The 12,733-nt window shown below is 34.6% G+C and overlaps 2 protein-coding genes across 2 annotated transcripts; one reads left to right on the top strand and one right to left on the bottom strand.

Annotated features, from left to right (window-relative positions):
- The first annotated feature begins 1,333 nt into the window (after positions 1-1,333).
- On the top strand, positions 1,334-3,960 carry LOC110805947 (short-chain dehydrogenase TIC 32, chloroplastic). Its single transcript, XM_022011582.2, has 8 exons — positions 1,334-1,701; positions 2,174-2,405; positions 2,760-2,839; positions 2,924-3,077; positions 3,171-3,249; positions 3,435-3,519; positions 3,628-3,683; positions 3,802-3,960. Exons 1-8 carry the CDS (start codon positions 1,596-1,598, stop codon positions 3,958-3,960), a joined length of 951 nt encoding a protein of 316 aa, XP_021867274.1. The 5' UTR covers positions 1,334-1,595.
- Positions 3,961-4,049: 89 nt separating this feature from the next.
- Positions 4,050-10,643, bottom strand: LOC110779736 (beta-amyrin synthase). Its single transcript, XM_056843447.1, has 17 exons — positions 10,234-10,643; positions 8,627-8,812; positions 8,166-8,255; positions 7,874-8,071; positions 7,700-7,784; positions 7,460-7,626; positions 7,178-7,369; positions 6,830-7,066; positions 6,403-6,525; positions 6,153-6,251; positions 5,986-6,042; positions 5,804-5,850; positions 5,566-5,709; positions 5,288-5,465; positions 4,744-4,821; positions 4,467-4,550; positions 4,050-4,345 (listed from the first exon to the last, which is right to left on the bottom strand). Exons 1-17 carry the CDS (start codon positions 10,432-10,434, stop codon positions 4,220-4,222), a joined length of 2,292 nt encoding a protein of 763 aa, XP_056699425.1. The 5' UTR covers positions 10,435-10,643; the 3' UTR covers positions 4,050-4,219.
- Positions 10,644-12,733: the final 2,090 nt, after the last annotated feature.

Here is a 12,733-nt window from a genome sequence, read left to right on the forward strand (position 1 = left end):
TCGGTGCGAGTATTACGAGACGGAGGGAGTACTAGTTAAATTAAAATTCGTTAATAAAGTCAAATGAAACAAAAAATTACGGAGTATATCAAAATGAAGGGATTATGTTGAACCTCATGACAGTGGGATGTCAGTGGGGCGGGTTTTGTGGGAGACCCGCCCCGCATCCGTCCCAAGTAGGCGGGGATGGAGGTAGGTTTGGTGGGTGATGTGTATAAAAATCGTACCCGCCACGAGTGATGGCGCGGGTGTGAATTTTGTGTTGAACCTCGCCCCATCTCCGCCCCATCCCCACTCGTCCCGCTTCATACCTGCCATGAGTGATGGGGTGAGTTTTGATTTATTTGCATCTTTAGGTGATAATATGAATTTAGGTGAGACTAAGTTTTTTGTTTGGAATTTTTTTGTTATTACGAGTATAATTTTCGATTATATATGTTACTTTAGTCAGAAGGTATTTTTTTCAATAGACAACTTTCATTACTCCGTATATATTTCAAATGTTTGCTAAATAAGAAAAGTTAGGCGGGTATTAGCACGGGTATCAAACGGGAATAAGATGGAGATGGATACCCGGTTCGGTGGTGGGACGGGGATGAATTTTAGCTTACACCCATTAGGACGGGGATGGGATGAACTTTGTACCCACGATAGGTGATGGGGCCGGGATAAAAATGAAAATTTTAGGTGAAAATGGGAATGGAGGGAGCTACACACGCATCCACCCCTGCCCCACTAACATCCCTAATGTGAAAACCAATTTCTCATAACAGTTCCCGTCCCCTAAATAAATAATTAAATATACCAACCTCGCCTTGGCATTATTTTCATGCGAAAAGAGGTTTTGTTGTTTTCAATCCCATTCCTTCCACACAATTTCATTCGCACGTAACAAACACAAGATTTATTACAAATGGGATAAAAACTCCATATTCCTGGAATTCTGGTAAAATACGTGGGAAATTATATTACGAAGTACTCCATCCGTCCCGGAATACATGCATTGGTTTGACTTTTTGCACTATTCATATAATTTATTTTGACCCTATTTTATTTCTAGTATATGAAAACAAAAGTTAGCATATAATATATTTTTGGCTTCATCTTAACATATATTTTCAAAATATTAATATTTCATAAGTTTTTATAATATGTAGTTAAAGATATTGGTGGTCAAAGTTGTGCATTGGCAAGCGTGTTGACTCGAACCGGAGCGAGTATTCTGGGACAGAGTGAGCATTTGATTTGTCTCTTGTATGATTTGTGGGCTTTACGCTTCTATTTATATTTCAAAGTAAATATGATATACTTCATAGATTTACTAATTTCGATAGACTTCTATCTGATATCGTATAACATAATATCTTCTATCCTCACGACAAATTCCCATACATCAAACACCCAACTTGGTGATCGAAAGGAACACCCAATTACTTGGTGATCGAAAGGAACACCCAATTACTTGGTGATCGAAAGGACCCGAAGACATTCCAAGATTAGATAACATGCAGAACAATATCTGATCAATACAAAGAAATTAGTTTATGTGTTTGGCTGAGTGAGTTAACGGTAAAGAAAAGCGTAAGATTGGGAAAATGTGGTTGTTTGGGAGGAAAGGGAAATCTGAATTTTCAGGGAATTCAACAGCTGAACAAGTTACCAATGGAGTTGATGGTAGCGGTCTCACTGCCATTGTAACAGGTCTTTTTTCTTCTTTTTTTCTACGATTCGTTTCTTGATTTTTATACTCTGTTTTTGTATTTTAATGGATATTTTGATATTTACCACCTTTTAAGTTTCATGTTTTTGTATTTACCACCTTATAAAATGTTATTTCATATTTACCACCTTAATCTTATGAAATATTTTAAATTCACCACCTCTTAGTGGTTTTCATCAAATTTTCGGCCCATGTGAACCTTGTTTAACTAACTTCTTCAATTGAAAACCTACTAAAAGATGAGGAAAATTAAAGAAGTTGGTTAAGTGGAGTTCACATTGATGAAAAATCTGATGAAATTTGTTAAAAGGTGGTGAATACGAAACTTTTCATAAAATTAAGGTGGTAAATATGAAATAACATTTTATAAGGTGGTAAATACAAAAACATAAACTTAAAAGGTGGTAAATATGAAAATTTCCTATTTTAATGGATTAAAAATGTGATTTACAGGAGCATCAAGCGGGCTTGGTGCTGAAACAACACGAGTTCTAGCTCTTCGTGGTGTTCATGTAATCATGGTGGATAAGAATATGAATGCTGGAACAGAGGTTAGGGATAAAATACTCCAAGAAATCCCGTGTGCTAAGGTTGATATTATGGAGTTGGATTTGAGCTCAATGACATCTGTTAGAAACTTTGCATCAGAATTCAAGTCCCTTAATTATCCCTTGAACATTTTAATGTAAGAACAAACGTACATATATTATTATCCATTATGTTCTCCTAGCTAGTGTCTGTATTTTAATCTAATCTAGTGTCGGAGTTTAATTGATATATATAGGCGTCACGTATGCTATGCGTTATCAGTACATATTTACTATTAATACAATGTTTTTACTATCAAAATATGTAAATAAAGTAGTCGATATAAAGAAATAAATAAATTAGAATATTAAGATTTTCCTTTTTTTTTGTACACTTATAATAAGTTATATAAGTTAAATATTTTAGTTTTCAATTTAAATCTTGACACATAAGCATGTCATGTCATCATTTTCGTATTAATTTTATGTTTTTCTTTTGGTTGGTTTGTTAGTAACAATGCAGGAGTTTTTGGTCCTCCATTTAGTCTCTCCCAAGACAACATAGAACTGCAATTTGCGACGAATTACTTAGGTCAGTAATCATCTTAATTGCAAAATAGACGAAACAAGGAATCATATCATCAAGTGTTCCATGAAAATTTTGCATGATTTGTAGGTCATTTTCTGTTGACAAATCTGGTGTTGGGAATCATGAAAAATACGGTTCTAGAAAGTGGTAAAGAGGGTAGGATTGTGAACGTTTCATCGGAAGGTCATCGATTCACATATAATGAAGGAATCCTTTTTCATAAACTCAATGATCCATCAGGGTAACACCATTAATTAATGTTTAATATATACATACATACATGATCATGGATAATGGATCTATATGTATGATGTTTAGTATGCTGCGCGCGCAGGTACTCAAGAATATGTGCATATGGTCAATCAAAACTTGCTACACTTTTGCATGCCAGTGAGCTAGCCAGAAAGCTTAAGGTACGTAACACTGCACATTCAATATGCATGCATGTTAATTAATTTTATGATGATACAATCCATGTACATACGATTCAGACATTTCCTGTTGTCCTGTTCTGTTCTGTTCTGTTCTGTTCTGTTCTGTTCTGTAGTCTTTAGACTATTAATACAATGATTCTAATGGTGTTGTTTCTGTTGATCAGGAAGATGGAGTTCAAATAACTGTCAATTCAGTTCATCCTGGATATATACGTACTAATATTCTCTACATTAACAGCCTGATGAATGGTATATATACATACTAAACATTAGTGGATGAAGCTAGTTTATATGTTGTTTAATGGTTCTGAACGGAGTTAATTATGGTTTGATCACGCGATTTCTTGTACTTGACAGCTCTATATAATACGCTCATCCACGCTATCCGTTTCATCCTCAAAGATATTCCACAAGTAAGTGGCTTACTCCGTAATTAATTGGTACATATAAGCGTGATCAAACTTGCAACGTTCACAACTTTTCTCGATCAATAATATCTCTTGTGATGATAAACTCGATATATTGTTGCAGGGAGCAGCCACAACATGTTATGTGGCTTTGCATCCGGAAATGAAAGGCAAAAGTGGTGAATACTTTAATAACTGTAATTTATCCAAGCCTTCTAAGCTAGCTCAAGATGTCACCTTGGCCAGGAAATTGTGGGATTTCAGTATGGACTTAATTGGTTAGATAATCATAGATTTGCGAATTTAATAATAGAGCCACATGATTATGGAGTTCATTGGAAACGCTTTTAAACTTTAATACTTCGTACTCCGTAGCATATATATAGTATTTGTATTCATACTCCTCTTGAATTGATACTTTGTCGGAGTAGATTTTATTATAAAGTACTAGTACAACTTTACATAATTACAGCTCTAATAAACCTATTGTGGTGTAAAATGATTGTAAGATCTCTAGCTTGCAAGGTAATAATTAAACTTGATCAAGTAGAGTTGATAGAAGGTAATGAAACACGCTTTCTGTATTCTGCAATTGCCCACAGTGGATAAATGCTTCTGTACATCGGATAATGTAACATGCAATTCTTCATGAAGACTCCTGTTATTTCCTATTTGTTAAAACAAAGGTAAAATCAAGTGATTAAATTAACAAATATTCATTAATCTTAGTAAATGAATAGCATATTGATCGAGTGAAATGAATGTGTTTATACGATATTAATTAAGTACCTGTTGAGGGAAATCGCCATTTTCGAGTTGTGAATTAATCAAAAGCTTTGCTGCACGATGCAGAGGAGTTGGATCCCTCTCCGCCTAATTAAGATCAAGTAAAATTAAAAGATTAGTAATTTACTTCACTTAAACTTTGAACTTTACATGTAATAATATACTATTGAATGTCACGTGATTTGCTATAAATTTTCAACTTAATACTTAGGCCGTTTTAAAATAGTCACAACATAACCATTACAAATAGAAAAGTTAAATAGAAAAGTAATGAAGATACCTGTCCAGCATGAAGTAGACCCATCAAAGCCCAACCAGTCTGAACCAAATTGGACTTTCCCTCTATTGGCACAAATTCCTGTTTTTCACCAATCACAAAAAAGAACAAATGAATACTCAGTTATGCTTTGGAAATTATACAAGGGGTTTGACACTTGATTGGGCCAACAGGCCCAACACAAGGTTACCAAAACCCGACATTAAATTGGCACGGCCCAACACAAACACGTACGAAGGCCACAATCACGTGGTACGAGCCACATGATCCTAGCAATATGTGATAGATACATTGGCAAAGTCCATCCAAGAATAATCTTAATGTTAAAAGAGAAATTTGAACTAGTAATGTGACAACTTATTCTTAAAATAACTTTATGAATAAAGTCAATTTTAAAAAATGAAAAACCATAGCATGATTATCCCATGCCATGGACTGGTCCACGACTAAATCCACAAAGCATGATCGTGTCGTGTCACATTTTGTTAGATATATTACTACAAAATGAAATTTAGCAATTACATAATGCAATGTAGGAGTAATTTACCTTATTGGGACAAGAAATATAACTTTCACCCCAACCACCATCCTCCTTTTGTGTAGTAAGCAAAAAATCAACACCCTTCCTAACAGCAGCACAATTATAGTATGTCTTCCCACCTGCTGCTAGCCCTCCTAGTGCAAACCATGTTCCATATATGAAACAAATCCCCCAATTTCCATACCTACAAATCATTTGTGTTATTACGTATATACAAATTATGACAAAGCTATATTATGCTATATAATTATGTATTAGACCATTTAGACATAACATTAACATACCATCCTCCACTAGGATATTGGGTGTTTTCAAGGTACTTGACTGCGTTTACTACAAAATTTTCAATCTCTTTTTTCCTGTGTCCTGGGTATAACTTCTTGAACATTATTAAAGCTTGAATTGCTGAAGCCGTACACTCTACATACCTATAAGAACATGTGTTGCTTATTTTGTTAGTTATCTATTCATAACGAAAATTAAAATAAAAACCAATGTTGTAAAATAGAATCAAACACTCACTCATGTTCAATCACAATGTCTTCAAAGAATTCTGTTGGGTTTAGGACCTGGAGATTGTGCAAATTTTAACATCAGAACTTAAACAGGTGTACTCCGCTCCACAAACTACATAAAAAATTTTAAAAAGGAAAAAAACATTGTAGGATTATATTAATTAGATGCATTAAAATTATGTAACTTACCTCCAACCATTCTTGAGCCCCTGCTGGTTCCCAGGCAGCTAGCCCTCCTTTATTACTCTGAAAATTGTTACATAATTTTTATTGGTGAAATCAGTTTAATTGAAACATCCAACATTTACTAATGTTAAATTAAGGGTACGTTAAAATATAACATAGTGTAAGCATACCTGTAGAGAAAGCAAGACATTGACAGAATCATAAAGGCGTTCAGGGTCCATCTTTTCTCCAACAATTTCCGGGGGCATTGTTGATAAGATTAGACAACACTGCATAACATAAAACAAACCACCCTAGTTAATAATATGATTAAACACCAAATCACATTTTCTATTTTTTGTTTGTTACCACCCTTAGGGCTAATCCGGATTCGGGGCGAGTTCTTCTATGTAGGGGTCTTATAATTATATACGCTCTTACCTTAAGGCCTTCGGCAGTGCAATCGGAGACTTGCCAACCATGATCTTGGTCGGAGAAAGTCCACGATCCCTTTGAGATATGGCGATGCATAGCTTTGAAGTCGCCGGATGGATTGTCCTTCACCTATTTTATATCCAACATATAATACATTAATATATAGATCATCAATATCATGTTTAACACATTAATTGATCATATATGTTGCTGGCTAATTAAATATAGTTGCAATGTTTGATGTTTCTATCTCCACTATTTGCATAGGCCCTGTACTTTTTGGTTGAATTTCAGGGAAATCTAGTTCAATTTAGTTCAGCTCATATGAACATGGTCGTACTCTACTTTGAATATATGAATTGTATACATACTAGTATGATGGAAGTTTCAGTTGATAAGAAAGCTAGCTAGCTTATAAGGAATAAATTAATACCTGTGACTCCTTAATGAAGAAATGGCCTTTCTTAAGAGCAGGTCCAATTTCGTCGAGACTAAGATTAGAAGCTAATAATGCCTGTACTGAAAACCCACAATCCCATTGTTGACTTCCAAAACTCTGCATTTTCAATCCATCTTCAGCAATCCAAATGTAATCTTGTACTCTTGCAAGATGTTTCTTGTAATGATCCCCTTTAGGGTCTTCCACCCAACAGGCTAACATACATAAAACCTGTTACAAATAATTGAATTTAATACAATGAACACCCTAGCTAGTAATCATTTGTAAGTACTAATCTTTGAATAATTAAATGCGTATGAATGAATATATATATATATATACCTTCTCGACACATCCAATTGTTATGTAACGACTGTTCTCATCTTCATAATGTATGTGTTCCATTGTAACCTCTAATGCTTTCTTTCGTATCAACTTGTTGAAAGGCCAACGGGTCAGGAGAGGTTCCGTAAAAAGGTAAAGAGCGTCCCACATCAAGTCTTGAATCAATGGATGAGGATAGTAGAGATCCTCCTATAGTAATTAAGTGTGTATTTTGTGTAAGTACGTTGTAATCAATTATCTATCAACATAGCGAAAACTATTATCTATCATGTAGCTTACCGGTGCACACAAATGTCGCATTTTCTTCCAACTAATTTGTTCAAAGGGTTCGTTGTAGAGTTCTTCCCTAAGTTGTTTAATGAGAGGTGTGATTGGACCTACGAATCTCTTCCCATACAAGTATGACATTGGCATATACACCATTCGACAGTAGCACCACATTTTTGCTGCATAACATCACAATTATATTAGTGTTATGATCGAATCATTAGCATTAATTACCACTGATTAATTAGGTACCTGGATGCATAGGGAGAAAAGTAGGAAGGATCCAGAACTCAGGTGGCATTGGGTTACTTCCAGACCAATCGAACAGGCCCAGTATCTACAAATTAAGGCAATCACATTAATTACTGAATCACAAATTTTGAAAAAATTAAGTTAATAATTAATTAATATGATGTATGGACTTACAGATAACCAAGTTTTACCCCAAGAAGGGATATGTGTAACGCTACCATGGTCGAGAATCCATTTACGCGCTCTAGGGCACGCGTTGTCATCACCTTCATCAGGTCCTATTCCAAGCATTCGTAAACATATGTAATTCAGTGCGGTACAGAACATGGTGCTATGTCCTTCAATATGTAATCCCCAACCTCCATCTTCGTTCTATATATTTATTAACAACCAAAAACACAAAGTTGTAATATTTATTAATGAAACTATAGAAAAAACATTATGAAAAGTCATTATTATATCGAACCTGGTGATAGTAGATGCTGCGAAGAATTTCTCTACGATGTTCTGGTCCGAAAACAGAGTTAAGATCTCCTGTAATGTATAAGCAAAATACCTGCATATATAACATTTCACATGTACATGTAACATGCATGTTATTATTAGTCTTGTTACATTGATAAGAAATACTACCTCCGTTTCAGAAAGTTCTTTACAGTTACTATTTGCACGAACTCCAATGCAATATTTAACTACTAATATATCCAATTTCGTATGTAAAAAACTTATAAAAAATTGATATTCTGAAAATACATACCGAGACCAATCTAACAAGATCCTACATGTAACATTTTGATGTATATAATAGTGAGAATTTACAGTCAAAGTTTTCATATTTTGGACACCTATTCAAAAGCGTAAAGAACTTTCAGAAACGGAGGAAGTATATTGTAACACTCGAAAAAATAAATAAGGGATCGGACTAACCAAAGGAGGAAGGAAGAACTGAGGGCCAGCAATTTCAGCCGGCCAATGGCCATGTTCAGACTGCAAGGCTGTGAAAATATTCACCGCTCTCTTTAATGTCGTCGAGGCGGTCTCATATGTGATCTCCTCCCCGTCACCCACCTTCACTTGAGGTATGGTTTGCTTGAAGTTTTTCTCTCTTAAGAACTGTTGATTAATAAGTTGATTAATTATTGGTTATTAATTAGGGAGACTAAGTAAATTTTAGCAGCGCACAATTGAAGACAATAATTAAGACACTAACTTAATTGCTTGATCAAATATAAAAAATGAAGTCTATTATATGATCATGAGAACTCGTTACTTAATTAACAAAAGGTTCCTATGTAGAGGAAATTTGATCACAATAATTAACTCGCTACCTAATTAAAATTTAACAATATGTTGGGAAAATTAATTATTGTAAGATGGTAATATACTGTTCCGTTACTTCTGTAGGTGTCCGATGAAGGTGAATTGTTCGGGTTAATATAAAAGTAGAGCTAAGATAATAATTCCGCTCAAACTGTTATAGCCAATTTGAGCCGAGCTCGAATTTGAACCTGAACTATGAATATTTCAACCGAGCCGATTTCGGGCTCAAAATTAAAGTAACTCGAGCCTGATATACAAATAGTTAAATGAGCCAAGCTTTACTAATGTTCGGTTCGCCGGTTCGGGATGGGCTCGTGGCCACCGCCCAACCCTAATCACTATAGCTAGTAGACAAAAGTTTGAGAATTTGTGCATGGTGCAAGTACCAAACAATCAAACATAAGAGTTAATTTTTTCTTATTGCCCACGAGGGGCGCGAGGGCATGTATTTCTCTGTGTTAATTCTAACTTTTTTATTATTTTTTAATTTCATTTAATATTTTTTTTTGGTTTTTACAAGGCTGCGTTTGGCTAAAATATAAATGTGGTTTCGTTTTCTCATGATATGTTTTGTAGGGAGGCGGCCAATGTCACGGTTTACCTTTAACCTCTACTATACTACATTGCTACTGTATTAGGGTATGGGTTGGAAACTTGGAATGTTGAAATTGATGTTGTTACCGTTTTTCAATCAATAAGTTTTAAGCGATATTATCCCAGGTGTCTACTTAAGTTTCTACTTTTCACAAGATTATTTATCAAATTAGCTACTTTTAAATTCTAATTTCGAAACTAAACAAAATATTAAAATAGTAACTAACCAAAATGTCAACATTTTATGTCCAAAACACATTCAAAAGAGGATTTAAATTCCTTACCAATCTACTTTTCATAAATTTTACCTGGAGGTAAAAGTTGTGTGCTGAGTGTAACTAAATCTCACACAATTGTATTTTTCTTTATGTTTGAATCACAATAAATTGTCAAATAAGAGTTTATAAATAGTATAAAAGTTAAAATGTTGCAATATTTATGAAATGGATGGAGTATTCTATACAAATATCCGGATGTATAACAAACATGTCAAACTAACTAAATCTGTAAGTCAAACCCTAACAAGTAATTAAATCAACAATCCAACAAATTAAGCTTGCCATTAAAGCTATACTAGCAACAAATAAAATGCAATGCAATGATGAAGACGGAATTCAAACCTGAAAACGCCATAAGAGATCGTTACAAGGCTTCACTTTAAACCGATTATTGTAAAAATCGCGGCGAGCATCTTCGACCTCTTGAATATCCTCAGGGGTGCCATAGTTAGGATCAAACTCCCAAGTTTGACGCCCAACAAAGTTATTAGTGCTATATAAGTATGGGTCATTAGCCCCTTCTCCAACCTTCAACCTCCACATTTTTAGTCGTACGTGTAGAAAATTTACTGACCAAAATTATAAAAAATTATGCACTTCTGAAATTGTGTGCAACGGTTTCTGAATCAAATAAGTTGGCAGTGTTACTGTTAGCTGATTGATCAGCTCAAAACGCAATGAGTATACTGTATATAGATGATGAAAAGCTAGAGATATATGTTTGGAAGTTTTGAGATACGTGTTTATATAAATCATGCAAATATATATATTATTTATATATTTTATATAAGAAGTTAGGTTGGTCCATTAATTAATTAAATATTTTATTAAGAAGAAAGGACGGAGAAATATAGCCTACGGTTTTAATATATTGTCTGATGCTCCTCGCGTCCCTCGTTGCTACTGCATTGCAATCAACATGCATGATTGAGTTTGTTGTCAAACGTTTGCCCATCAATTATATGGACCCGACCTAGCTAGCACGTATAGTTGTATAGTTGTATTTAGGGGTGTGCAAGGTCCGGTCCTCGGTCCTTGAAAATACACGATTCCGGTTTTCCGGTTCGGTCCGGTCAAAACCCGGAATTTTCCGTTCCGGACCGATGATCCGGAATATAATTTTAAAAATATAAATTTTAGATAGAAGAGCACAATTTATAGCCCACATACATTAATCCCCTCCCGCAAAAAAAAAGACTTTGAGAATTTTTTGTATATTAGTGGCCTTTATCCCCTTTAAATTAAGCTTATGATGTGATGTATGCTATACTTAAAGAGAAATGTAGGTCGTAAAAAAATAAAATCGTAAAAACAAATTGAGTTTAAGATTGTAAATCGAAAAAAAAAAAAAAACCCCTGTCCAAGCCAGTCCAAAATCGGACCGGACCTGAATTTTCCGGTCCGGTTCCGGTTCGGACCGGAATCTTTCCGATCCGGTCCTCGGTCCGCGAATTCTGAAAATTCCGATCCACCGGTCCAACCGGTTTCGATCCGGTCCGACCCGATTTTGGACCTGTGTACACCCCTAGTTGTATTTCTATTTAGTATTGTGTGAAATTAACTCATGCCTGATATTCTATAGCTCTATGACAGATTTTTTTTTTTATTTATTTAACAACAAAACCCCAAAAAGGAGATGATCTTTTTGGGGTAATATAAAATGTAAAATTTTTAATTTTTGTACTTAAAGAGTAAAAAGTTACAAATGGAGTAATATAATATGTACGCATAAACACTACCGAAGATAAGAGTATATTTTGGATTAAAAAATATAAAATTGGCCAAGTGATGAGCATTTGTGGAATTGTGGAACTCCCTCATGAAGACCCTCGTTATCCTCGAGCGCCAATAATATCTTCCACGATTATTAATTATGCCACTTAATATTTGGCCTTGCCCCTCTCATCACCCATCTTTATTGTTAATCCATGCATGGGTGTTGACCAACTCTTCTCCTCAATTTTTTATTTTTGTATATTTTGGGTGCATTTCTCCTCAATTTCTAAGGGTGCAATTTTCTAATTATTGAAGGTCAACTTGTCGGTTTGGTCCAGCTAAAAGGGAAAAAAAACAATCGATTACTTTAAGTTTGTCATTTTAAGTTTTTGGTGTAAGAATTTACTCCCTCTGTCCCGGAATACTTGACCTGTTTTCCTTATCGGGCCGTCCCTTAATACTTGACCTGTTTCTAAAAATGAAAATATTCTAACAATATTATATTATTTCTCACTCCACCCCTATTAACCCACCTACCCCCTACTCCATACAAAAAATAATTAAAAATTCAACCCCTACTCTCCTCCAACCCCACCTCTTAACCTACCTCCCACTAACTACATTAAAATAATACTCCACTATCAACTACTACCTATTAAATTAAATAAGTCAATTCAAGTTCCTTAAACTCTGTGTCGGTCAAACCGAATCGAGTATTCCGGGACGGAGGGAGTAAGCAATTAATGTTCATGTTGTTAATTTAGTTCATATAAAGATCTATAAAGGCTACTCCGGTTTTGTAAAATTATTATTTTTTCATATATGTTTAAGCCAATGTAAAAAAAAAAAATCAATCTGTTTAACCCGAACAATAATAAACAATGATAATTAAACTAAATTCCATGTCGGCAAATATGTATGAAAGGTCATTTAATTTACTACGGAGTAAGATACAGGATAATACTACTTCACTTCAAGTATTTCGTACATCATTGTAAATTTTCATTACCAGTTTTTTTGGTTCCCACAACTTTCGGTGAGGTAATCTCCCGTGAGAGCTTGCATGGGTACCTCGATGGGTAGCATCCCTCCCAATTGAGATTTTTTCATTCCCAAGGCTCGAACC

The sequence above is a fragment of the Spinacia oleracea genome, chromosome 1, assembly GCF_020520425.1.
Source record: "Spinacia oleracea cultivar Varoflay chromosome 1, BTI_SOV_V1, whole genome shotgun sequence".
NCBI lineage: Eukaryota > Viridiplantae > Streptophyta > Magnoliopsida > Caryophyllales > Amaranthaceae > Spinacia > Spinacia oleracea.

Coding starts and splice junctions, on each gene's coding strand:
- LOC110805947 (XM_022011582.2), top strand. CDS start 1,596: ATGTGGTTGTTTGGGAGGAAAGGGAAATCTGAATTTTCAGGGAATTCA. Junction 1,702..2,173: donor TCTCACTGCCATTGTAACAG/GTCTTTTTTCTT, acceptor TGTGATTTACAG/GAGCATCAAGCGGGCTTGGT. Junction 2,840..2,923: donor ATTTGCGACGAATTACTTAG/GTCAGTAATCAT, acceptor CATGATTTGTAG/GTCATTTTCTGTTGACAAAT.
- LOC110779736 (XM_056843447.1), bottom strand. CDS start 10,434: ATGTGGAGGTTGAAGGTTGGAGAAGGGGCTAATGACCCATACTTATAT. Junction 7,067..7,177: donor CAATTGGATGTGTCGAGAAG/GTATATATATAT, acceptor TATTTGTAACAG/GTTTTATGTATGTTAGCCTG. Junction 5,851..5,985: donor GGGCTCAAGAATGGTTGGAG/GTAAGTTACATA, acceptor CACAATCTCCAG/GTCCTAAACCCAACAGAATT.